Source organism: Chrysemys picta, chromosome 1 (genome assembly GCF_011386835.1).
Source record: "Chrysemys picta bellii isolate R12L10 chromosome 1, ASM1138683v2, whole genome shotgun sequence".
Taxonomy (NCBI): domain Eukaryota; kingdom Metazoa; phylum Chordata; order Testudines; family Emydidae; genus Chrysemys; species Chrysemys picta.
Window position 1 is genome coordinate 294,833,979 of NC_088791.1, and position 27,994 is coordinate 294,861,972.

At 42.9% G+C, this 27,994-nt stretch overlaps 1 protein-coding gene across 4 annotated transcripts; it reads left to right on the top strand.

Annotated features, from left to right (window-relative positions):
* Window positions 1–77: 77 nt before the first annotated feature.
* Window positions 78–27,994, top strand: LOC135983176 (uncharacterized). Of its 4 annotated transcripts, XM_065593473.1 has the most exons (5): window positions 122–586; window positions 2,187–2,370; window positions 4,048–4,129; window positions 13,690–13,777; window positions 21,527–27,994. In XM_065593473.1, the coding sequence occupies exon 5, from the start codon at window positions 22,842–22,844 to the stop codon at window positions 27,132–27,134; it is 4,293 nt and encodes a 1,430-aa protein (XP_065449545.1). In that variant the 5' UTR covers window positions 122–586; window positions 2,187–2,370; window positions 4,048–4,129; window positions 13,690–13,777; window positions 21,527–22,841; the 3' UTR covers window positions 27,135–27,994. The 4 variants fall into 4 exon arrangements, 3 of the variants coding, with proteins under 3 accessions (XP_065449545.1, XP_065449550.1, XP_065449552.1); XM_065593478.1 differs by lacking the exon at window positions 4,048–4,129; XR_010600723.1 differs by lacking the exons at window positions 4,048–4,129; window positions 13,690–13,777; window positions 21,527–27,994 and adding an exon at window positions 6,466–7,800 and having other exon boundaries at window positions 78–586.

The window sequence follows — 27,994 nt, forward strand, 5'->3', positions numbered from 1 at the left end:
GTACACTTTGTATTCTGTGTTGTAACTTAAATCAATATATTTGAAAATGTAGAATGCATCCAAAAACATTTAAATAAATGGTATTCTATTATTGTTTAACAGCGCAATTAATCGCACAATTAATTTTTTTAATTGCCTGACAACCCTAGTTTCTGAGTGACGCCCCCAGCCGGATTGGCATCAGCATTATCCATCCAGCTTAATGGCCTATCAAGGGCAATCACCTGTACAATGAACCAATTGAAAGAAACCTGGGTCTATACCTATGAGTCAGCAGGACATGTAGGGACATGCCTGTGGAGAGGGGATTCCAAGTACTTTTCCATGCCCATGCTCTGTGAGCTTGTGTTTGGGACAAAAGATGTACAAGCCACAAGGGAAAAGATATAAAAGGCAACTGCATCTTCTCCATTTTGTCTTCAATCCAGCTTCTTCTTACCTCTGGAGTAACTTCTCTACAAACTGAAGCTTTGAACAAAAGACTGACAGACCCCTCCAAGCGTTGGATATGTTCCAGAGAGACTCTAGGAGCCAGCAAACTCACTGATGCTGCTAAGAACCTGACATATGGACTCTGAAGTCATATGTATGTATCTGATTGCTTTGACCTCTTCTCTTTCTTTTCTTTTATAATAAAACCTTTAGTTTTATATACGAAAGGATTGGCTGGCAGTGTGGTATTTTGGATAAGATCCAAACTAATATTGATCTGGTAATGTGGCTGGCCCTCTGGGGATCAGAAGAACATTCTCTATAGTGAGTAGAGCAGGGGTCGGCAACCTTTCAGAAGTGGTATGCCGAGTCTTCATTTATTCACTTTAATTTAAGGTTTCGCGTGCCGGTAATACATTTTAACGTTTTTTAGAAAGTCTCTCTCTCTCTCTCTAAGTCTATATTATATAACTAAACTATTGTTGTATGTAAAGTAAACAAGGTTTTCAAAATGTTTAAGAAGCTTCATTTAAAATTAAATTAAAATGCTGATCTTATGCCGCCAGCCTGCTCAGCCCGCTGCCAGCCTGGGATTCTATTCACCTAGGCTGGCAGCGGGCTGAGCGGTGCCTGCGGCTGGACCCCAGACCTGGGGGGGGGGGGCTCAGGGGTCAGGGCAGAGGGCTGTGTGTGTGTGTGGGCGGGTTCAGGGGTCAGGGCAGAAGGCTGGGTGTGTGGGGGGGGGTTCAGGGCAGAGGGCTGGGGTGCTCGGCTCATGGGGGTGCTCCCAGCCCCCTGCCCTGAGCGGCTCAAGGCAGGGGGCTGGAAGGGATATTCCCTGTTCCACCCCCTTCCCCACGGTCCCATCCCTACCTCTTCTCTGCCTCCTCTACGGAGCAGGGAGCACGCTGCCACTTGTCCCCCTCCCCCTCGCAAGGGCGATCAGCTGATTGGCGCAGGGAGAGGGAGGGGGAGGAGGAGGGGCAGGAAAGCACCACGCTGGGGGAAGAAGCGGGGGAGAGGGGAAGCTTGGCTGCCACAGGACCAAGCTTCTGCCTCCTGCCCCCGCAGGGGAGAGCAGTGGGCGGGGGGGGTTGAGTGGGGCTGGGGGCCGGGACCTCAGCAGCGTGCCACTCAAAATCGGCTTGCGTGCCGTGTTTGGCATGCGTGCCCTAGGTTGCCGACCCCTGGAATACAGTTTTAAAGAACTCCTCACCTTACTAGACCTATTTGCTGATTGGGAGCCAGAGAACTTGAATGCAATAAAGGGGGCTGTGTGTTTTTAGCTTCTTGATAACCAGGAATCAGGAGCACAGTTTGTGACTGGTTGGTGAATCTAACTACAGTGTTAAACACCAGTTTTGGGAGAATCTGCTCTCCTTTTGCAGCCTGCCCTGACCTTGACATTTTCAGTGTGGGCTATCATAGGCACCTCGGGTCACACGGGGCTCACCAGCCAAGGGTCTGTCAGGAGAGATTCCTGGGTGTTCCTTGGCATGAGAAAATATACATGGTAGACCTTAATCTCTTTCCTTTTGCCAGGTAGCTAGATCTCATAATCTACCAGGTCTGTTTGTCTAAAAGTATCATGTTGTAGCCAATTATTTTAGTTTATTGTTCATTTATTGTGTGGTTATGATTAACTAACATGTTATGTCATCTATAATCATTGTATGTTAAACATTGCAGGATTATAAAAGTGTAAGATCAGTATGTAGAGGGAATAATCATTGTGATGGGTTGTCACCCCCCAGGTGCAGTCTGGGAGCCATGGGAACTGCTGTGTCCCGTAACCCACCAGCTGGGCAGGCCTCTCTCACACTGCTTTGTTGGTGATTCAGCCAGCCTCTCCAGGCCCTGTTGTCACCCATTACAACAGCAGGTGGCGCCACACACCCAGCTGAGCTACCTGAGTGCTTTACCTAAGCCACTCAAAGGGTATGTCTACACTATGAAATTAGGTCAATTTTATACAGTCGATTGTGTATGTCCACACTAAGCGCATTAAGTCGGCGGAGTGCGTCCTCACTACTGTGGCTAGCATAAACTTTTTTATTAGGTCAAAGCCCACAGCCACACATATATGCTGTAGCGGTAGGGTTAGAACATTTCAAACATCTATATTTACCCAACATCTGAAATGGTTTCAAGGAATCAGCAACCAGGAGCCCTCCTTCCGTCCAGTTGCTGGGAGTTTAGGGCCCAGATCCTTGCCCAAAGACAAGCTTCCTCGAGCTGCTTCAAAGTGTATCCTTTTGTGTAATCTTTTATAGCTAACTTAAACAAAGCACATAACTCATAGTGACTTCTAGTGGGTTACCATAGTAACCCCTAATTTCAGCAGACAACTCATTATCTCTTTGTCATGGGGGCTCAGCGTGTTGAGTGGGGCTACCCCCGTTGGCAGTGCAGGGTTGAGACACCCTGTCACACAGTCGTCGGGATTCCCTGTTGAGTCAAATGATTGGGATCAGGGAACTCAGGCCCCTGGCGGGACTGAGTAACCGAGCAGTCCATGGCCCCTGGGGCAGGGAAGGGCAGAGCAAATCCTCAGTCTATAGCCTTCTAGGCTGGGGCAAATAAAAGCAGTTTGGAGGCTCAGACCCTCTGGGCAGTTCACCTTACACTGCTTAATGAAGGTGCTAGCTGTAGACCAAGTTGCCACTTTGCAAATTTCCAAAGTGGACACACCTGCTCATTCAGCCCATGAGGTAGCTAGGGCTTTTCTGGAGTACACCTTGATCGCTTCTGGGACAGGAGCCTCTGATGCTTTGTAGGCTTCCCCAATGCAAATAAACATCTGTAACTCCTGGGGTAGGACAGCGCAAATGCTCAGTCTGTAGCTGGGGTCCCCAGTAGTTATGCCTAGTGGCAAGTGGGGAAGGGGAACCCAGGCCCACCCTACTCCACTGGGTTCTGACCCAGGGCCCTCTGAAGCCAGTAAATTTCTGATTAAGGATTCAGACACCTCCTCCTAACACATCCCCTGGCTCACTTCCTACCAAAAAGCCAATCTCGGTATTGAACCCTGGGCACTCAGGTTTGAAAATTTTGTTCCCCTCCCCTGAAAGAAAAGAGGGGCATGGGTTAGTAGTCAGTACATGGACCTCAGAACCAGCAACTCCTGTGTTCTAGTTCCTTCTCTAATGTTGTCGTTCCTCTATGACCTTGGGTGCCTAAAGCTTGGCTCCTAAACCTCTATTTAGGTACCTAAATGAAAATGGCCTGATTTTCAGAAGTGTTGAGCAGCTGCAGCTCCCACTAATGTCACCTAGTCAAACTTAAGGCACCCAAGCTTGGAAATTTTGTCTTTAATCATTTTGAATCAGTTTCCACACTTGCAAAATGAGGACAACAATTCTTCCCTCCCTCACAGGAATATGGTGAGGACCCATTATTAACAGTTCAGAAATACAATATAAGCGAAACCATATTCTTAAAGCATTGAGGAAGATGAGTGAGTGGTTATAAAGAAGCAAGACTTTGATTTCTCCAGACTTGAACCCAACCATAGAGATGTGAAGGAGAGCAGACACCCCTGAAAATACTGTAGTTCCTTTTCATTATCCAGGCAATTTATGAGTCATGTAAAATAGAACCACATGTGTTTTCCAGGACTTTACCTCAGCCAAATGCTAGCCTGAACAATTGAAGACAGACAGCCTGGATACTTATGCTTGTGCTTAATTTTACTACAGTGAGTAGTTCCTTTGAAAGTGTTTGTCAGTTCAGAGTCTAAGGCTCAAAAGTATGATAAAAATCTAATATGATTCCTCTCTTTAATTTAATACTAAAGGCTTTTTTCACTGTCCTATGCCATTCATTAATATACAGCATTCACTAGAAAAAATTGTAACTACGATATGCTCAGTTTATTCACTTCAGTGCTGTCATCCTCATTGCACACATAAAAGAACTAAAAATCACATTGAAATGCACAATCTTAACTCCAATATGTTAATTTCTTGTTTTGCTATATAGCATACTATAAATGTACATATGAACTGTATTTGTATATTGTGTTCTGTAGCAATATGTATTGTATACTTGATCTGATTACTTTAAAGTTTTAATGAAAATATATCCTAGATATTTGTCTACCTGATACGGTAAGGAATATTGAGTATGTAATTAGTTCTATATTGTTTTCCTGTCTGTATATGGTATAATTGTAATATTAAGATTAGACATACTGTTAAATTAGTAAGTATTGTAGCTTGCAAGATAAAAGTTAAGGTTATGCAATCCAGATGATTTCTCAGTTGTTTAATATGTTCAATGGGAGGTTAGAGTATTACTTAATTTTAATTAAGATGATAATATAAGAACATAAGAATGGCCACACTGGGTCAGACCAATTGTCCATCTCGCCCAGTATCCTGTCTTCCGACAGTGGCTGGTGCCAGATGTTTGAGAGAGAATGAACATAACAGGGCAATTTATCAAATGAAAAGTCACAAGAGTGAAATGCCTGCAAGCTGCATGGTAACTTTTAAAAAACACCATAACAGAGTCTCAAATTAAATGTATACCCCCAAATTAAGAATAGTGAGAGGACCAAAAAAATGCTACCGTGGCTAAACAGAGTAAAAGATAGGGTGACCAGATGTCCTGATTTTATAGGGACAGTCCCGATTTTGGGGGCTTTTTCTTATATAGACTCCTATTACCGCCCACTCCCTGTCCCAATGTTTCACACTTGCTGTCTGGTCACTCTAGTAAAAGAAGTGGTTGGAGACAAAAAGGCAGCCATTAAAAAAATTGAAGTCAAATCCTACTGAAGAAGATAGAAAGGAGCATAAACTCTGGCAGGTCAAGTTTAGAAGCATAATTAGGCAGGCCAAAAAAGAATGTAAACAACAACTAGCAAAAGACACGAAAACTAAATGTGAGCGGGATCCCAGGGGAGCCACACTGAGGTTACTCAATTAAGGTGAACTGCAAAGAATGGGGCAGATAATCCCAATGCTGGTGGATATTCTAATACTTAGAATTACCAAGCCAGCACAAAACAGCTTCTATAATACCTTACCCAGAAGCCTACAACACAGTTCCCTTAAAGCAACCCAGTCTCAAGCCTCCATCCAGACACCCAAGTCAAATATGATGACTACTGAAAATCTTATTCATCATATAAGAAAGTTCTACCAATCCCAAAGGATCAGACACATTACCGCCCAGATTAATGAATATTCCAGATTTTACCCATATACATGCTTACAGCCAATCCTTATTAACTAAACTAAAATTTATTAAAAAAGAAAAGAGAGTATTGGTTAAAATATCAATATACATACAGACATGAGAACAGTTCTGAAATCGGCTTCATAGTGGAGATGGTGAGCGTTGTAGCTGCAAGAAGTTCTTTCAGAATTAGTCCATAGGTTATAGTCCAATGTCCATATTCAGGGTGATCCAGATAGGACTGGAGATCTCAGTTTTATGACTTAAGCTTCCCCTGCATGAAGCATCAAGCAGATCTGAGATAAAAAGGATCAGGACCCAAGACATCTTTATACAGTTCCAGGCCTTCTTTTGACAGCTCAGAGTCCTTAGGCAAACAATAGGCAATCAAGGAGACTTTGAAATAGACCTATTTCCTAAGCATCACAAGTAATTAGCTACAGGGATTAACATAAGGCAATTGCCTGTTTTCCACCATTTGCTATACATTTTGAAGAGAGATTAATACAATATCACTATGTTTACATTCATTTAAATGTTAATATTTCCTTTTGAGCTTTGAATTAACAGATACAGCATAGATAGGGACTGCTTGATTACATTGTTAACCTCTAACCATATATGTGTAAGCACACAAACCACAATCATTATCTACCAGTATGTCCCTAAAGTTTGAATCTGGGTCATTTATTCTGCAGTATGCTTAACCCTTTCTGGCCATGCATCACACTTTGTATAAGGTTTGTTGTAATTATATAATCGTGGTAGCAACAATGATTTGCATGGTCATATGCTAATCAGATAACGTCATACTAACAGCAACATTTTTTTTAAATACATAAAATCCAGGAAGCCTGCCAAACAATTGGTGGGCCACTGGATGGTCGAGATGCTAAAGAAGCACTTAAGGAAGATAAGACCATTGAGGAGAAGTTGAATGAATTCTTCGCATCAGTCTTCACTGCAGAGGATGTGAGGGAGATTCCCACAACTGAGCCATTGTTTTTAAGGTTACAAACCTGAGGAACTGAGGTTTTGGAACAAATTGATAAACTAAACAATAATAAGTCACCAGGACCAGATGGTATTCACCCAAGAGTTCTGAAGGAGTTCAAACTGAAATTGCAGAACTACTAATTGTGGTGTATAACCTATCACTTAAATCAGCTTTGTACCAGATGGCTGCAGGATAGCTAATGTGACACCAATTTTTAAAAAAGGCTCCAGAGACAACCCTGGCAAAGCCTAACTTCAGTATCAGGCAACTTCGTTGAAACTATAGTGAAGAACAGAATTATAAAACAGATAGATGAACATGATTTGTTGGGGAAGAGTCAACATGACTTTTGTAAAGGGAAATCATGCCTCACCAATCTACTAGAATTCTTTGGGGGGGGTCAACAAATGTGGACAAGGGTGATCCAGTAGATATAGTGTACTTGAACTTTCAGAAAGCCTTTGACAAGGTCCCACACCAAAGGCTCTTAAGCAAACTTAGCAGTCATGGGATAAGAGGCAAAATCCTCTCATGGATCAGAAACTGGCTAAAAGACTGGAATCAAGGAGTAGGAATAAATGGTAATTTTTCAGAATGCAGAAAGGTAAATAGCACAGGGATGTGTTCTGGGACCAGTGCAGTTCAATATATTCATAAATGATCTGGAAAAGGGGGTGAAAAGTGAAGTGGCAAAATTTGCAAATACAAAATTACTCAAGATAGTTAAGTCCAAAGCAGATGACAAAGAGTTACAAAGGGATCTCACAAAACTTGGTGACTAAGCAACAAAATGATAGATGAAATTCAATATTTATAAAGTAATGCACAATGGAAAACACAATCTCAACTGTACATACAAAATGGTGGGGTCTAAAATTAGCCTTTACCACTCAAGGAAGAGAACTTGGAGTCATTGAGGATAGTTCTCAGAAAACATCTGTTCAGTGTGCAGCAGCAGTCAAAAAAGCTAATAGAATGTTAGGAACCATTAGGAAAGGGATAGATAATAAGACAGAAAATATCAGAATGCCACTATATAAATGGATGGTACTTTCACACCTGGAATACTGTATGCAGTTCTGGTCACCTCATCTCAAAAAAGAGTTATTAGAAATGGAAAAGGTACAGAGAAGAGCAACAAAAATGATTATGTAAAAGCAGCAAAGAGTCCTGTGGCACCTTATAGACTAACAGACGTATTGGAGCATGAGCTTTCGTGGGTGAATATCCACTTCTTCGGATGCATGTCACATCCGAAGAAGTGGGTATTCACTCACGAAAGCTCATGCTCCAATACGTCTGTTAGTCTATAAGGTGACACAGGACTCTTTGCTGCTTTTACAGATCCAGACTAACACGGCTACCCCTTTGAAAAATGATTATGGGTATGGAACAGCTTCCACATTGGTGGTGGGTGAAACTTCCTCTTGGGGAGGCTAGCCCCCTGCCCCACCTCTTCCGGCCAAGGTCCCACCTCTTCCGGCCAAAGCCATGCCTCCGCTCGCTGTTCTCAGCCCCCCAGTGGCTCTTGCCAGGGCAGGGTGGGGCTGGGAGCTCGGCCCCTCCCTCTCACAGCCAGGGTGGGGGAGCCTCAGAGCTCGGTTGGGGCCACGGGAAGAGGGAGCTGAGAGCTCAGCCCCGGCCCAAATCAAGTTCTCAGCCTTGGCCAGGATTGTGGTGGAGCTCTCGGCCCTGGCTGGAGCGCTGAGCCTGAAGCCCCTCCCCTATTCTGCCCTTTCCCCTGCAGCCCCACCCCTGTTCTGCCCCCACTCCACCTCTTCCCCCTGAGATCCCACCCCCTGCTGTGGCTCTGAGATCGGAAAAGCTCTGTGCTCCCGGGCCCATGGTGGGAGGAGATTTTTTTTGGTGCCCCCAAATACCCCCCTCCCCCCCCCCGGCAATGGGAGGTTTGGGGAGGCTTAGCCTCCTGCAACCTCCATTATGCTCCATCCATGAGCTTCCATATGAAGAGGTTAAAAAGACTGGGACTGTTCAGCTTGGAAAAGAGATGACCACTTTCTCCACACCATTCATGATTCTTTATCATATCCCCTTTAGTTGTCTTTTTTTCTAAGCTGAACAGTCCCAGACTTTTTAATCTTTCCTCTTACGGCAGCTGTTCCATATTCCTAATCATTTTTGTTGCCCTTCTCTGTACTTTTGGACTAATGCTTAATGGACTAATGGTTGAGGAATCACATTTCATTCTGTGTAAATGTTGTTTTAATGTATGATTTCCTAGCTTGTCCATGTTTGCTTTGTGAGGAAACACACTTGAGCTTGCTTAACACTAAGCATGGTCTACTGCTATATGACATCTTACTATTTCTGAATTTAACAACTGCATTAGCTGATGTAATGCTAAACATGGCTTGTGTTGGTCAGTATTGACAGCAAAACCTTGTTCAGCATTGTGTCAGCTAATCTCTTAAGACACTAAAACAAATCCTCGTTGTTTTTGTGGATACAGACTATCACGGCTACCCTCTGATACCTGTTAAGACACTGTAAATTTTTACTGTATAGACAAGGTCTAAGTTAACAAAGTTGTGTGTGGGAATTAGACAGTTAACTTGAAATGAAACAAATTAAAATTATAGACAAACACAGAAACATCTTTACAGAATCCTATATTTGCTCTGTAAACAGAGGGAAAAATCTTGGTAAACTTCACTAATACTTTCCACAAATTTCTTGTGACCTTTGTTTGTATTTTTGGTTTGGTTATTATCAGCAATAACCGACACATTAATCATTTAATGTAAGCACTGAGGTGTAAAGCAGAAAACAAGACGCTTATTTTTAACATACCAGTAGAGTATGCCAAAATAAAGTCAAACTATTTGAGCTGGCTTCAGTCTCTGGTCAGGAGAGGCATTTTGGAATCAGGTTTTAGAATTGGCACAAAATTGATCTGTCATGTGCTACATGGGGAAAAGTTCAAGTTTTAAACGTGATTTTGAAATGCAAGGGAACAGCAGAACTTAGATTTACTCCTAAGAGATGAGAATTATTGTATAATGTTTCATTTTATACCTGTCCCGCAGAGCTGTTGACTGTCCCTTGAGTCCTGAACCTTTCAACATTAATGTTCTGAAGCACTTTTTCAAGTCTTAGGGCTCTCTGTGTGAAACATTCAGCTATGTATGATAAAAAGAGTTTAGGAGACTGGAAGAATTATAGGGCCAATGGCAAAAATTTCAGTGTAAGCTTGAGAAGATTTTAAAATTGAGCCACACTTAGGCCTGCTGTACAAATTGGACACATTGGTGCAACTCCGTGAGTGGCAGTGGCAATGTAGACAGGTGTGTTTTACACTATGTCTTCTAACGTAATTTAGGCTTTGTCTAGAGTGACTAGGATAAAAGGTGTGTTAGGTTGTGGTAGCTAATGTGTTCTAAAATTCTAGTGTAGACAAGGTAGTTTATACTTCCTTCAACCATCTTAGCATATGTTAGAGCCTAAAGGCAAGCCTACGCTTTAACTTGATCAGCTTAGTACATGTTACTGTCTACATTGCCTGTCATCTCCAGACTTTCAGAACGTGTTTGTTAGAATGGTGATAGCTAACACCTTATAGAAAAACACCTTTAAATCCTACTCTACTTAAAACCTGAGAGTAGTGAATTGCAGGTCCCAATTTTGCCAGTGTAGATGCAGTCGTAATAAATAAAATGGCGATGGCTGTTTCCCTCAAACAAAGAACAGAGGGGAAGGGGAAACAACTATTTAATGAAGCCAGTGTCTAAATTAACGGAGTCCAGAGTCTGATTTCACCATTATTGTACATGTACAGGACAATGTAGATACCTCAGAACCTGATGAATTCACTTTGGACTTGCTAGAAAAATAGAGATAGAGATGCGGGGAGAAGAAACTGGAAGATGTTTCATAGGTAGTAGAAGAGAAAGCTAGTATAGTTCTTCAGTCTGATTAAACAGATTTTGGAAGGGAACTTTGTTCTATAAAAGTGTGAGAATATTTTGATTGCTGCTTATGCAAAAGAGCAAACTAAAAACCTGTGGCACTGGAGGGCGGAATGACCTAGGCCATAATGTTCATCTATTATTGGCATGTATTCTGATTTGGATGTGTGTCAAACCTTTCCTGTAAAGAAGAAGCAAAACTACATTAATACTAGAGTTCCATCTACTTAAGCTCTAACAGGGTCTTCCTGCTACACCTAGGAGTTTTTCTTTGGAGGTATCCAATTACTATTCCAAACTTTGCCTTGCCTTACTTTTCTTGCGCAATCTGACGGGAATCACAGCACAAAGTGGAATTGCTAGAGAGGCTACATTAGGTTAAGTAAATTCTTTAAAACATTTCATGGCTAGTGTCCAATACAATCTTTGGGCTACGTTTATAGGTCTTTCACACTGAACTCATCTGACAAGTGGCATCTTGTGATCTGGTGTCCACCCCTCACAGAAGTAGAAGGAGTTAATAGAGGCCAGATGGGCCACTCAGCTCCACAGTCACACATCACCTCCATATTGGTGCATATAACAACATTCATTCTGCACACATGTGGGAAAAATTAGAGGGAACACTGGTGTGGGGGTGGGACACAACCAAAAATTGCAGCATCACTGCAGAGAAGAGATCTTTCCCTGCCATCAGAAGAGGTTGCCTTACAGCCATTGACTCCATGAACAGGCACAGCTAGCCAAGGAAACACACCACTGCTTCCGGTGTGCCACGCCCCCCTGTCAACGCTGGTGGTCATCCGCAGGTTCGTCTATTTAAGTTTAGGGGTTCTTGAGTAAAAAAAGGTTGAGAACCACTGTGTTAGTGGAAGCAATTTTCAACTGCAGCAGTTTCCTCTGGCGGCCTGTACCTGTTCTTCTGTCCAAGCCCCAGAGATGGTCAGAATGGAACAGGCTTTTCCAAATGCCTTCATTCTCATATCAGCTACTATGGAACCAACAGCTCTCCTGCCTCTTAAAAGGAGACTTACTACTGAAGAGATTTCTTTTCATTTAAAAAGATTCTTGTTTTGTAGTATCGGCCAGTCTAGCTGCAGAAGGAGCTGCTGCAATTACATGTCTGTTTTTCTGTCCTCTCCCTCACTCGCATCATCTTCTTTCATTAGTTTCTCTGTCTCTCCTCATTGATTTTCTCATCTCTCTTCCCCCTGTTGTTTCCTACCCTTGCTTTACACTCAGAATGGAAAGCGGTGAGGTTTGTACTAGGGCTGTCGATTAATTGCAGTTAACTCATGCGATTAACTGAAAAAAATTAATAGCGATTAATCACAGTTTTAATCACACTGTTAAGCAATAGAATAGCAAGTTAAATTTATTAAATATTTTTGGATGTTCTACATTTTCAAATATATTGATTTCAATTACAACACAGAATACAAAGTGTACAGTGCTCACTTTATATTATTATTTTGATTACTAATATTTGCACTCTAAAAATGATAACAAAAGAAGTAGTATTTTTCAAGTACTGTAGTGCAATCTCTTTATCATCTCTTTATCATGAAAGTGCAACTTACAAATGTAGATTTTTTTTTTTGTTACATAACTGCACTCAAAAACAAAACAATTTAAAACAATTAAAAACTAAAAGTCCAATCAGTCCTACTTCTTGTTCAGCCAGTCGGGAAGACAAACAAGTTTGTTTACATTTACAGGACATAATGCTGCCTGCTTATTATATACAATGTTACCTGTAAGTGAGAACAGGCATTCGCACGTTTGTAGCCGGCATTGCAAGGTATTTACATGCGAGATATACTAAACATTCGTATGCCCCTTCATACTTCGGCTACCATTCCAGAGGACATGCTTCCATGCTGATAACGCTCATTAAAAAAATAATGCGTTAATTAAATTTATGACTGAAATCCTTGGGGGAGAATTTTATGTATTCTGTTCTGTTTTACCTGCATTCTGCCATATATTTCATGTTATAGCAATTTCAGATGATGACCCAGCACATGTTGTTTGCTTTAAGAACACTTTCGCTGCAGATTTGACAAAGTGATTAGTGCAAATAAGATATCAATGTGAGATTTCTAAAGACAGCTACAGCACTCGACCCAAGGTTTAAGAATCTGAAGTGCCTTCCAAAATCTGAGAGGAATGAGGTGTGGAGCATGCTTTCAGAGGTCTTAAAAGAGCAACACTCTGATGCAGAAACTACAGAACCCAAACCACCAAAAAAGAAAATCAACCTTCTGCTGGTGGCATCTGACTCACATGATTAAAATGAACATGCGTTGGTCTGCACTGTTTTGGATTGTTATCAAGCAGAACCTGTCATCAGCATGGAAGCATGTCCTCTGGAATGGTGGTTGAAACATGAATGGACATAAAATCTTTAGGGCATTTAGCACATAAATATCTTGTGATGCTGGCTACAACAGTGCCATGTGAATGCCTGTTCTCACTTTCAGGTGACATTGTACATAATAAGCAGGTAGCACTATGTCCCATAAATTTAAACAAACCTGTTTGTCTTCCCAATTGGCTGAACAAGAAGTAGGACTGAGTGGACTTGTAGGCTCTAAAGTTGTACATTGTTTTATTTTTGAATGCAGGTTTTTTTAAACATAATTCTACATTTGTAAATTAAACTTTCATGATAAAGCAATTGCACTACAGTACTTGCACTGGGGGAATTGAAAAATAGTATTTCTTTTGTTTATTACAGTGCAAATATTTGTAATAAAAAACTATAAACTGAGCACTGTACACTTTGTATTCTGTGTTGTAATTGAAATCAATATATTTGAAAATGTAGAAAACATCCAAAAATATTTAAATAAATGTATTCTATTGTCTAACAGTGCAATTAATTGCACGATTAATTGTGATTAATTTTTTTAATCGCGCAATTAATTGCAATTAATTGTTTTAATCTCTTGACAGCCCTAATTTGTACTCGTTCTTTGATCCTGCAGGAGTTCATTACATAGCCTTGGACTGGCCCCAGAGAAAGCTGTATCTCCTGCACAAATAAACTTTATCCTTACTGTAGATATCCCATTGTTCCACAGAAGTAGAATTGTCAACAATGGTCCTTGTCCCAGACCTTTATGTGATTTTTCTTTTTTCTTTCAGGATCAGACCATTGGGCGTCTTGCAGATGAGGACTGAAACCTTGAATTTGACATACTATTCTGTGGAAAGTGTAAAGAGTTTTGAGAAGGTTGGTCAGTTTTGATGTGCTCATGGTAGCCCATGTCACTGAGGAGGTGTGTTGTGGCATTCTGTACTAGTTTAATTTCCTGAGCTCTGACAGTTTCACACCCAGGTAGATTCCATTGCTGTAGAAGGTAACAAAGGCATGTATTACTGAGGCCTGGTCATCATCCACCATGATGAAGTGCAGTCACTTAGGCAGCCGCATAGATACTATAAATTGCTACTTGGGATGCTGCTATGTGAGTCTGGCATCATTGAGGAATCCAGGAGCAATCCTAAACTGCTGGATGACGTCCCCAATAATAGGTGTGCATCTTCGATCACAGGTGACTGTATTGTGGTGGCAAACTCCGCCAAGTGTTTTCTTCAGCTATCCAGCATACCATGTCTTGCTCAGGTTTGAACTTCAGGTAGCTGTTCCTCATCCATGAGCTCATGTTGGCCAAGCACTGGGTTAGTTTTGTGACAGTGATGTTGTCAGATGTAGAGAAGGTCAATATTTTTTTGAAAGAAAAGTATTTTCTGTTGAAAAATAACCTTGTTTTCAAAAACAAACTTTTTTTTTAGTATTTTTTAAATACATTTTTAATCACAAATCATTATCAAAAATATTATTCAAACCAGGTTTTCAGCAAACAAAATCAATTGATAATCATGTGGATGATCTTTAACAATTTGGAAAAAAAATCTGGGGAAAAATAAAAAATTGGTGCATTTTGAGCACTTTTAAATGAAAACAACTTTGAATTTTCACAAACATATGTTCATTTTTTGGATCTTGTTAAGTCCTATGTTGTGGACAACGTAGCTTTGTGTTATGACCTCTACATTCTTAACATTTCACTTCACTGTAAGAGCAGCATTACCCCAATTACAGAACTTCCCCACTTGTAACACTGCTTTAATGGGGAAGTGGACTGTCAATCACAATATGTATTTTACCCAGCAGAAGCTTTGTTATTATCCCACACACTATTGAGTACTGCTGAGTAAGAAGAAATCAGGTGTCCTTAGATTTGCCAAAAGGCTGAGGATATCTGCCACATAAACTTTTCTGAGTAACATTGACTTCTGAATATATTGTTAAAATATTGCATAAAATCATTTTGTATTACGCAGCATGTCATGAGAGCACCCACTACCTATCACATGCTCTCTAGCCTTTAATAAAGTTAGCAAATGCAGAAACACATGACTGCTTTTCTTTGTTTACAGTCTGCCAAGACTGACGTTGGCTTTTTCTCCTCCAACTGCTACACATTTATCTGAAATACCATGTTGGTTGAAAGCTTCTGTGATGCAATTGTTATGAATATTTGGCAGACAGTCAAAAGATAACAGCCTACTTTTCAAATCTCTTGTCATTGTTGAAAAGTATTATTCAGTAGTACATAGTACTTCTATAGCACTCTCCATCTGAGACTCTTAAAGTCTTTTCATACATTCATTCATTAAACCTCATAAATCCAGCACCCTGTGAACTAGGGAGGAATTAATATCGGTATTTAGAGATGAGGAAACCGAGGGAAGTGATTAGCCTAAATCTATGTAGGAAAGCTGAGACATTGACAGAAAGGGTTTGTTTAGATTACAGATTTACATTGACTGAGGGTAACTCAAAAAGAACCCAGGACTTTTGACTCTCACTCCTGCACTCTGAACACAACACTATCCTACCTTTCTCTCTATAAACAATACAAAGGAACATTTTCTGAGCACCATGCTTATTCTAATGATATACCTACAAAACCAGTACTTGATAAAAACTTCTCCAACACAAAAGTCTCATGGGTGAGATCAAATAATCAAAATATGTATTGGCATAAAAAGCTATGCAGTTACATTGAGTGTCTGTCAGGAAGTAACTCAACACATCAAACATCAGCCCAGACTAGAGCTTCATAATAATAAATATGCTAATGTACTCAGTGCTTTTTTTGCCTCTGTCTTCACGAACAAGGTCAGCTCCCAGACTGCTGCACTGGGCAACACAGTATGGGGAGAAGGTGACCAGCCCTCTGTGGAGAAAGAAGTGGTTCGGGACTATTTAGAAAAACTGGACGTGCACAAGTCCATGGGGCCGGATGCGCTGCATCCGAGGGTGCTAAAAGAGTTGGCGGATGAGATTGCAGAGCCATTAGCCATTATTTTTGAAAACTCATGGCGATCGGGGGACATCCCAGATGACTGGAAAAAGGCTAATGTAGTGCCCCTCTTTAAAAAAGGGAAGAAGGAGGATCTGGGGAACTACAGGCCAGTCAGCCTCCCCTCAGTCCCTGGAAAAACCATGGAGCAGATCCTCAAGGAATCAATTATGAAACACTTAGAGGAGAGGAAAGTGATCAGGAACAGTCAGCATGGATTCACCAAGGGGAAGTCGTGCCTAACTAACCTAATTGCCTTCTATGATGAAATAACTGGCTCTGTGGATGAGGGGAAAGCAGTGGATGTGTTATTCCTTGACTTTAGCAAAGCTTTTGATACGGTCTCCCACAGTATTCTTGCCGCCAAGTTAAAGAAGTATGGGCTGGATGAATGGACTGTAAGGTGGATAGAATGCTGGCTAGATCATCGGGCTCAACGGGTAGTGATCAATGGCTCCATGTCTAGTTGGCAGCCGGTTTCAAGCGGAGTGCCCCAAGGGTCGGTCCTGGGGCCGGTTTTGTTTAATATCTTTATTAATGATCTGGAGGATGGTGTGGACTGCACTCTCAGCAAGTTTGCAGATGACACTAAACTAGGAGGTGTGGTAGATACACTAGAGGGTAGGGATCGGATACAGAGGGGCCTAGACAAATTAGAGGATTGGGCCAAAAAAAACCTGATGAGGTTCAACAAGGACAAGTGCAGAGTCCTGCACTTAGGAAGGAAGAATCCCATGCACTGCTACAGACTAGGGACCGAATGGCTAGGTAGCAGTTCTGCAGAAAAGGACCTAGGAGTCACAGTGGACAAGAAGCTGGATATGAGTCAACAGTGTGCTCTTGTTGCCAAGAAGGCTAATGGCATTTTGGGCTGTATAAGTAGGGGCATTGCCAGCAGATTGAGGAACGTGATCGTTCCCCTTTATTCGACATTGGTGAGGCCTCATCTGGAATACTGTGTCCAGTTTTGGGCCCCACACTACAAGAAGGATGTGGAAAAATTGGAAAGAGTCCAGCGGAGGGCAACAAAAATGATTAAGGGTCTGGAGCACATGACTTATGAGGAGAGGCTGAGGGAACTGGGATTGTTTAGTCTCCAGAAGAGAAGAATGAGGGGGGATTTGATAGCAGCCTTCAACTACCTGAAGGGGGGTTCCAAAGAGGATGGAGCTTGGCTGTTCTCAGTGGTGGCAGATGACAGAACAAGGAGCAATGGTCTCAATGCAGTGGGGGAGGTCCAGGTTGGATATTAGGAGACACTATTTCACTAGGAAGGTGGTGAAGCACTGGAATGCGTTACCTAGGGAGGTGGTGGAGTCTCCTTCCTTGGAGGTTTTTAAGGCCCAGCTTGACAAAGCCCTGGCTGGGATGATTTAGTTGGGAATTGGTCCTGCTTTGAGCAGGGGGTTGGACTATATGACCTCTTGAGGTCCCTTCCAACCCTGATATTCTATGATTCTATGCAGGATTTTAACCTGTATCCATTTGGCAATATATTCCATTTCCTTGGAGTTGGGTTTGTAACATGATGCTATTTCTGCTGTCTCTTTCCTTTCTCCCTGGAGTTATGTACAGTTCAGTCTTTTACTAAATCTGATAATATCAGGAAGTATCTTTAGATATCAGTGTCACACCCCAATGGCCCAAGGGGTCCCCTGGGGAAGGCAGATCAGCAGTGTATATTGCTAATGCTATTGCAAGCATCACAGGGCATTTTGGGAAGGAAAATATCTTTTGGCTTCAATCTCACCTGTGTCCCCACTGATTTTATGGTTTTCCTCTCTGGGTTTCCATTGTGCTTTGTGTCTCCCAGTTTCTATTTTCTGTTTCAATATCTGAAGAGGTTCTGCTTGGGTTTTGCATATTTCGCTAAGGCAAAGTAGTCTGCAGATGGTTACTTTTATCTGTTCTTCTCAGAGCTTATATTGTATTCTTTGTTTTTTGGCCAGCATTTTGAGTGCTGTTAGATTTTTGCTGAAGTTATTTACCCCATTGTTCTGGAGGTTAGCATAGCTAAAGCCTGAGAGAACTACTATGTATGAGTGGAGTGTGTTTTTGGTGAGTTTTTAGTTTTAAACGTCTAGTGCTTTGTGGTAGAGGAAGTGCTGCTTTTGCTAAGGCCTGGTCTACACTAAACGGTTAAGTCAACGCAAGGCAGCTTATGTCGACCTACCTATGGATGTGCCAACACTTAAATTTCGCTCTCATCAATGTAACTGTCTTGCTACGCTGACTTAATAACACCACCTCCCTGAGCAGCATAGAGTCAAGGTCGATATAGTCAGGTCAATGCAGTGTCACTGTAGACACTGCATTACTTACATCAACTGTTGCTGGCCTCCAGGAGCTTTCCCATAATGCTCCATTCTGACTGCTCTGGTCACCGTTTTGAACTCTGCTGCCCAGGTGGTGAGGGAACTGCCCTCCCATTTAAAGCCCCATGAATTTTTTTAATTCCTTTTCCTGGTTGCCCAGCTTGTCAAGAACACCTAGCAACTCTTAAGCATACCTAGCAACTGTCCAGCTGCCCATGCCAGCTACACACTGCAGACACATTCCTGTCTGGAGTACACAGAAGGTGGTGGATCTCCCAGCTCCGATTCAGCTGTAGAAATGTCGACATCTACAAGCAGATTGCTTGGGGCATGGAGGAGAAGGGCTGCAAGAGGGACCAGCAGCAATACTGTGTGAAAGCCAAGGAGCTATGGCAGGCACACCAGAACGCCAAGAGGCCAACAATTGATCTGGTGCAGAGCCACAGACCTGCTGCTTTTACAAAGAGCTGCATGCCATCCTTGGAGGAGACCCCATCCTCACCCCCAAGAACCCAGGGATACTTGAAGGAGCCCGAGTCAGAAGCCCCTGCCACAAACAGCGAGGAGGAGGTGTTGGACGAGGAAGAGGAGGAGCATTATGGGGGACAGGTGACCAGGGGATCCAGCTGCGCAGCGAGCCAGGATATATTTTTGACTCCAGCTCAGTCCTACAGCTAAGCACAGGTGAGCCTTGTGCAGGGGAAGGAACCTCTGGTAAATGTGCAGTTTGCTTTGAAATTACAGGGATGTTACCCCCCAAAGTAGCATATCTATTGATTTACTCTTTTTTACTTGTGCTAGAAGATGTAGTAAAACAACCAATAGTGGTAGAGTTGCTATCTGCTTTTCATTCTCCGCTAGAGTTAGGCAGGGGGTTACCCAGAGCAGTTTGTTTATGTAAACCAGGATGTTCTGTGAATCCTCCGTAGAGATCTCAATGAAGCTTTCAAGGAGGTACTCTGCAATCCACTACCGCTACCACTGCACCCCAGGGGACATTAAATACAAACACAGCAGCACATGCACTGACCTGTGAAAGACATGGTTGGTGTAGATATATCTGAAATAGAAATGACAGTTCTTTCCCCTTTGTAAGTTCTGTTCCCTTAATTTATTAAGTTTTATTATGTTATACATTTCTTTTATTGCATGGTTACAGAAAACAATTCTATTTTTTGAAACATAATTCATCTTTAGTCATTCACAATATATGCTGGCTGGTTCTGAGCATGTCTGACAACCACCAATTTTCTGTTACTTCATTTTGTCTCAGAACCCATAATATCCTTCTCAGATCATATTAATAGGTGCCTTGGCAACATTATATTCCTAAACACACAGCATTCACTACAAGATTCATACCGTGCTGCAAAAGAGCAAGACTGAGTAGAGAACACTACAGCAACACACACTACTCTGTCTCACTATTAAAATAGTCTTTCAAAGCCTCCATGAGCCGTATAGCTCCACATTGAGCTCTTCTTACAGCCCTTGTATCTAGGTGTTCAAATTCAGCAGACAGCTGCTCCACCTCTACCCTGCACGCTGGTAGAAACTTTTCCCCCTTTGCTTCACAGACCAGTCAGCTTAACTTCTGTACCCGGAAAGATAATGGAGCAAATAATTAAGCAATCAATTTGCAAACACCTAGAAGATAATAAGGTGATAAATAACAGTCAGCATGGACTTGTCAAGAACAAATTGTGTCAAACCAACCTGAGAGCTTTCTTTGACAGGGTAACAAGCCTTGTGGATAAGGGGGAAGCGGTAGATGTGGTATATCTTGACCTTAGTAAGGCTTTTGATACTGTTTTGCATGACCTTCTCATAGATAAACTAGGGAAATACAACCTAGATCAGGGGTCGGCAATCTCTGGCACACGGCTCACCAGGATAAGCACCCTGGCGGGATGGGCCAATTTGTTTACCTGCCGCGTCGGCAGGTTTGGCCGATTGCGGCTCCCAATGGCCGCGGTTCGACATCCCAGGCCAATGGGGGTGGCGGGAAGCTGCAGCCAGCACATCCCTCGGCCCGCGCGGCTTCCCGCAGCCCCCATTGGCCTGGAACGGTGAACCGTGGCCAGTGGGAGCTGGGATCAGCTGAACCTGCCGACGCAGCAGGTAAACAAACTGGCCCGGCCCAACTGGGTGCTTACCCTGGTGAGCCGCGTGCCAGAGGTTGCCGACCCCGACCTAGATGAAGCTACTATAAGGTGGGTGCATAACTGGTTGGAGAATCATTCCCAGAGAGTAGTTATCAGTGGTTCACAGTCATGCTGGAAGGGCATAATGAGTGGGGTCCCGCAGGGATTGGTTCTGGGTTTGGTTCTGTCCAATATCTTCATCAATGATTTTGATAATGGTACACTTATAAAGTTTGCGGACGATACCAAGCTGGGAGGGGTTGAAAGTGCTTTGGAGGATAGGATTAAAATTCAAAATGATCTGGACAAACTGGAGAAATGGTCTGAAGAAAATAGGATGAAATTCAATAAGGAAAAATGCAAAGTACTCAACTTTGGAAAGAACAATCAATTGCACACATACAAAATGGGAAATGACTGCCTAGGAAGGAGTACTGCGGAAAGGGATCTGGGGGTCATAGTGGATCACAGGCTAAACATGGGTCAACAACAAATATCATTCTGGGATGCATTAGCAGGAGTATTGTAAGCAAGACATGAGAAGTAATTCTTCCGCTGTCCTCCGCGCTGATTAGGCCTCAACTGGAGTATTGTGTCTAGTTCTGGGCGCCACATTTCAGGAAAGATGTGGACAAATTGGAGAAAGTCCAGAGAAGAGCAACAAAAATGATTAAAGGTCTAGAAAACATGACCTATGAGGAAAGATTGAAAAAATTGTATTTGTTCAGTCTGGAGAAGAGAAGACTGAGAGGAGACATGATAACAGTTTTCAAGTACATAAAAGGTTGTTACAAGGAGGAGGGAGAAAAATTGTTCTTCTTAACCTCTGAGGATAGGACAAGAAGCAGTGGGCTTAAATTGCAGCAAAGGAGGTTTAGGTTGGACATTAGGAAAAACTTCCTAACTGTCAAAGTTCTTAAGCACTGGAATAAATTGCCTAGGGAGGTTGTGGAATCTCCATAATTGGGGAATTTTAAGAGCAGGTTGGACCAACACCTGTCAGGGATGGTCTAAATAATACTTAGTCCTGCCTTGAATGCAGGGGACTGGACTAGATGACCTCTCGAGGTCCCTTCCAGTCCTATGATTCACAGATATTATGCAGGATACAGCAGGCAGCTTTAACCATTGGGATATTTTTTTCACTAAGGTCCAATCTCTTGAGTTAAACATCACCAGCGACTCTTCAAACGACCAAAGGAACATTCAACTGCCATTCTACACCTGCTGAGCCTGTAGTTGAACTCCTTGGTACTGTCATGGTGGCCAGTGTATGGCTGTGACGTTATTGACATAAACTGGGACCATATAGATCATTGTTGCAACCAAAGTCCTGTAGTGGCACCCAAATCTTGTATAAAGGGGGTCAAATGGGGTGTCTAGGACAAGGTTATGGTTTACTGGTTATGATTATGCTGTCTATATGTGTGTATCAGTTTTGTAGTCGAAGTTATGAATATTGGCTCTATACTGTCTGTATGGCAAACTTATGCTATGCTTCTGGGTGACATCCCAGACAAGCTGAGATTAGCTCTGCCTAGCCTGCTTGATGGCCCATTAAGGACCATCAGCTATACAATGGACCCATTGAGAGAAGGCAGATACGCCTTGTACCTCAGCAAAGTATGCAGGGACTGGCCCATGTGACTCCAGACTCCATGTTGCTGTAATTTAAGAACAAAGAGGTGTTCTTACACCTGGAAAAGACTATATAAGGCTGATGCCTGATCTCCATCTGGTCTTCAATCCTGCTTCTTACCTCTGGAGGAACTTTGCTACAAGCTGAAGCTGTGAACAAAGGACTGAGGACCCATCCCAGCTGGGGATGTATTCCAGAGACTTGATTTGAACCTGCAGTTTATTCCATCGCTGCTGCAAGCCTGAACCAAGAACTTTGCCATTACTGTATGTAATTGATTCCATTTAACCAATTCTAACTCTCATCTCTATCTTTTTCCTTTTATGAATAAACCTTTAGATTTTAGATTCTAAAGGATTGGCAATAGCGTGATTTGTGGGTAAGGTCTGACTTGTACATTGACCTGGGTCTGGGGCTTGGTCCTTTGGGATCAGGAGAACCTTTTTCTTTTACGGGGGTATTGGTTTTTATAACTATTTGTCCCCATAACGTGTGGCACTGGTGGTAATACTGGGAAACTGGAGTGTCTAAGGAGATTGCTTGTGAGACTTGCGGTTAGCCAGTGGGGGAGACCGAAGTCTTAGTCTGGCTGGTTTGGTTTGCCTTAGAGGTGGAAAAACCCCAGCCTTGGGTTGTAACTGCCCTATTTGAGCAATTTGTCCTGAGTTGGCACTCTCAGTTGGGTTCCGCCAGAACCGCATTGTCACAGTGGCGTAGTCGTGCTTGGATCCACAGAACCAGGTCAATTAAGCTTTGGGTCAGAACCCCACGCTATCCAAATTTGAATTTTGGGATTGAGAGTTTTGTTGGTTAAAGAGCTGCTGCAATGGCTGAGCAAAGAGCATATGAGGGACTTGGGAAAAAAGCCCTGGAAAATTTGTGTTCAGAAAAGAGGATAAGCTTTAGAAAGAAAGCTACAAAGGAAGAATTGAGAAATCTGCTAATAGCCAGTGATCAGGGGGCAAGAGCACAGCCCTTACCTGAGGCTGCAGAAGATGCAGAAAAAATTAGGATGCAAAGGGTGACAAGTAAACTGCAATTTGAGCATGAACAGAAGCTAGCAGATCTTCGATTGCTGGAGAAGCAAAAAATAGCAGAGTTAGAAAGAGAGAGAGAGAAAGAGGCTGCTGAGAGAGAGAAAGAAGCTGATCAAAGAAAGAAGGAGGCTGATGAGAGAGAAGAGAGAGCTCGTAAGGGACGTCTAGAGCTGCTCGCTGCTGAGCAGGAGACTCACAGGATGGAACAGGAGACTCACAGGATGGAACAGGAGACGGCCAGACTTCAGCTCCAAGTAATGGAAGAGCGGAGAAAGTCATCCCCACCTGGTACTCCACTTCCCCCCCACCATGAGAAAAACTGGGAAAGGATGTGTCCCATTTACAATGATACTGAGGATATAGAGGAGTTTTTGTCTACCTTTGAACGCCTCTGCAATCTGTACCAGATCCCTGAGGGTCAGCGAATGCCTGTCCTGCTAACCAGACTGACTGGAAAAGCCAGGGAGGTGTTTAATGACTTGGGGGAACAAGAAGCATTAAATTATGAGCGGTTTAAGGATTCTGTGTTAAGGCGATTCAAGGTTACTCCTGAATCTTACAGAGTTAAGTTTAGAGAGTTTAAAATGCCTAAGGATTGTACTTTTGTAGAATGTGCTCATAAGTTGATGGGTTTTGTTAAAAAGTGGGTTATGGGAGCCAAGGTTCATGGGAGTTTTGAAAAACTGCTGGATTTAATAACTTTGGAACAGTTCTTAGACATTGTGCCTGACAATGTGAGAGCAGCTGTGTGTGACAGGGACCCTGAGTCAGTCCTACGGGCGGCAGAGATTGCGGATGCCCATACCCAAAACAGGGCTCGAGAAGGGTGTAAAACCCCGGGGAAAACTGATCACCATTCTCCCCAGTTCAAGAGGAGGGAAGGATTTAAAAATAAACCTGACTCTTCTAAAGGAGTTCAAGGGGGCCCGGAGGGTAGGAACTCACATCCCCAGCAGGTTACATGCTATCGCTGTGGTATGCTGGGCCACATGAGACCAGACTGCCCGACACTGAAGGGCAGCCCAAAACCAGCAACCCCAAATGCCACGGCCAATGCTAACCCTGTTGTTGTAAACTCACAGGCAAGCCACACAGAGCCCAGCATTGGTGCCCTGTGTGCAAATGCTGTTTCTGTTGTCTCTGAAGGATTTGACCTTAAAACTCACATTAAAGCTAAATATGGGGGAAATAATGCAGAGTTTATTAGCAGTGCAGAAGTGAATGGAGTGAGGTGTATGGCATGGAGGGACACCGCAGCAGATATTACTCTGGTTAAAGCAAGTCTTGTCAGGAAGGAAGATTATTTGCCAGGTGAAGATGTAACTGTTGTAGCCTTATCTAAGTATTTTGTCAGGGTGCCTTTGGCTAAAATCCACCTGAAATGGAAGGGATTGGAGGGCACCATGGTTGTGGGAGTAAAAGACATAATCCCTAAGGATATTATGATTGGAAATGATATTAAAGCTATGGTCAGTCAAGTTAATACAAACCAGGCACAAGAGAGGATTGATCCTAAGGTTGTGCCTATGGAGGGTTTCTCCAAAAGTTTGTCTTTGGAAAGTAGCTGTTCGGCTGTGAATGAAGTTTCTGAATGTCTATCTAATGTCTCAGAAGTAAATCTGGAATTAGATCAAGCGAAGGGAGAGGAGAACCAGGAGATTTTGGATGAGCCTAGGCAGTCTTGTGAGCTGATGGCTTTATCTAGTCAGCAGTTTGGGAAGGCAAGGAGAGTGGAAGATGAGTGTCCCTATACCTTATCTGTTTCCTGTGCGAAGAATAGTGACAGTGAAGGAAATGTGCCTGTGTCTGTCAGGGGTATTGACTTGCCTATGGAGGAAGCTACCCCAGTCTCCAAGCAGTTGTCTGTGAACAGCCCGGGGTGCTGGGACAAGGGAAATGAAATCCCAAACAGTATGTCTAGTAAAGGAAAATGCGTCTCCAACTCTTTTTTGTCTGTGGAGCAGACAGAAGGTGCCTTTCGGCCTGTGATGGTTGAGAGTAATTTAGTTGTCTCAGAGTTGGTTCTGGATTCAACTAAAGCCCAGGAAGGGAATGGTCCTAAGTTTGCATCTGCTGGGGAGAATGGCCCCGTAACTAGGTTGCATCCAGTTAGTGGCTTAGCAAAATCCCAGAGACCAAACAATTCTGGTGCTTGTATTTTGCCTGTTGCTCATGTGTGGCTGGAGAAGGGTGTAACAACTCTGTCTGATCAGGGTGATACCCTAGCCAGGGCACAAGGAGAGCAGAAAGGTAATTTGGTTGTGTTACCTACCGACAGTTTAACAACTTGTAGCAAAAAGGAAAAAATTCCTAAGCTTGTGTGTGGCAAAGAGAAGGGAAATATTTCTAACCTTTTATCTAGGAAGTCTATGGGTTCGCCTGAAAGGGGATTGTGTAGAGATCTGCCTGATGGGCCAAAGGTGATCCTGAATGTAAGTAAGACCCAGACAGAGTCTGTTGTTGCTCAGGAAAGTGTGCCTTTAGAGCAAGCCCTAGGTGAAGAGGGTAAGGGCAGAATTTCTGTGAGGGGTGAATTGCTGCTTAGAAAAGCTCCTGGAGAGAGGAATCCTCATGGTACTCGGTGCAAGCAGTTCCCTGCAATTGAAGGGTGTGAGAGTGATTTAATCAAGGAAGTTTCAGTTCCTAGCAGCCAAAAATTGTCTGTTGTGAAGGGATCCACTAACTTTCCTTGTAAAAGATCCAGTGTGGGTAGCTTTGAGAAGGTCTCAGAGGAAGTAAAAGTTGTTAAGGAATTGAGGCATCCCTATAACCAAGTGGCTGTGTGGGGCCAACTTGTTGGGGAGACAATGGTGTTGGAACAGGAATGTCTCCTTTCTGATTCTTTAAATGAGCAGTTTGTGCTTCAGGGTTTGAGGACAGATTTGGTTACTGATGTGTCAGAGCAGAGCAGTTTCATGGCTAGATGCTTGAGGATGCGGGGGAGAGGAAGCAAACTCTCACCCGCAGACTCTTTGGATTTGTGTGGTATCTCTTTAAGACAGAGTCCAGCCTTGGAGATGATAGCAGTTACGAATATGAAAACTGGTGGACTGGCTCTGGTCTGGGGTAGTGCAAATTACTTGCCTGGCTGGGAAAGGAAGGACTTGCTAATAGCTGTTAGCAAAGAGGGCCCACCCCATCAGCCAGTGAATTCTGTTAAGCAAGAGAAATCAGGGTTTGATCCTGCAGGACAAGGAGGAAAGAGAAAACTGAATTTTGCAAAGGGAAGCCGCAGGTTAACCCTAAAATGCCCAAACTCCAATGGTATTGAGCCAAAGGGGTGGCATGACAAACATGACTGTAGATGGACACTTGCAATGAACTTGTTGTTATTGCTAGATTTTGTAATTAATGTGTTGCTATTGCCACAAACTGTAAAAATATACAATGTGCCTAATCTTTTGGAGAATTCCTTGAACATGTTAAAAGGAATACATGAAAACACACGTTATGTTAAAAGGCCTTGTTACACTGGGGTTTCACAGGCAATGCATATAAACAATATGGGAACTTTTCACAGGGGAAAGGACAGTCCAGACCTAATGTGCTGTATGAAAAGGAAGACTGAGGCACACTACCATATTGCTTTCATGGCTAAATGCCAAGATTCCTGGACTATGAAGAACATTAATATCTGCATTTATTCGATGTTAATTGGGTTCCAAACATTGGCCCGAGCTTGTATGGATAAAGTAGCAGTTTTCTTTAGCTCTTGGCAAGATCACATGACACATACAGGAACCATGCTGCCAGAGCAGATCCAATTCACTATTGTTCTAACTAAGTGTTACCTTGAGTTTGTAAAGAGGTTCAATCATGTGGTTGAACATGATTTTGATAAACCATTTCTGTTATGCACTGGTATGGCTTCTAACCCAATACTAGCTGTAGTGGGACAGAACCCAGGATGGGGAGCTCTTGGGATGCAGTCAGTGATGTTTGTGTCATCCCTTCCTGCATCAATTTTGCGTTGGGGGTGTGACGTTATTGACATAAACTGGGACCATATAGATCATTGTTGCAACCAAAGTCCTGTAGTGGCACCCAAATCTTGTATAAAGGGGGTCAAATGGGGTGTCTAGGACAAGGTTATGGTTTACTGGTTATGATTATGCTGTCTATATGTGTGTATCAGTTTTGTAGTCGAAGTTATGAATATTGGCTCTATACTGTCTGTATGGCAAACTTATGCTATGCTTCTGGGTGACATCCCAGACAAGCTGAGATTAGCTCTGCCTAGCCTGCTTGATGGCCCATTAAGGACCATCAGCTATACAATGGACCCATTGAGAGAAGGCAGATACGCCTTGTACCTCAGCAAAGTATGCAGGGACTGGCCCATGTGACTCCAGACTCCATGTTGCTGTAATTTAAGAACAAAGAGGTGTTCTTACACCTGGAAAAGACTATATAAGGCTGATGCCTGATCTCCATCTGGTCTTCAATCCTGCTTCTTACCTCTGGAGGAACTTTGCTACAAGCTGAAGCTGTGAACAAAGGACTGAGGACCCATCCCAGCTGGGGATGTATTCCAGAGACTTGATTTGAACCTGCAGTTTATTCCATCGCTGCTGCAAGCCTGAACCAAGAACTTTGCCATTACTGTATGTAATTGATTCCATTTAACCAATTCTAACTCTCATCTCTATCTTTTTCCTTTTATGAATAAACCTTTAGATTTTAGATTCTAAAGGATTGGCAATAGCGTGATTTGTGGGTAAGGTCTGACTTGTACATTGACCTGGGTCTGGGGCTTGGTCCTTTGGGATCAGGAGAACCTTTTTCTTTTACGGGGGTATTGGTTTTTATAACTATTTGTCCCCATAACGTGTGGCACTGGTGGTAATACTGGGAAACTGGAGTGTCTAAGGAGATTGCTTGTGAGACTTGCGGTTAGCCAGTGGGGGAGACCGAAGTCTTAGTCTGGCTGGTTTGGTTTGCC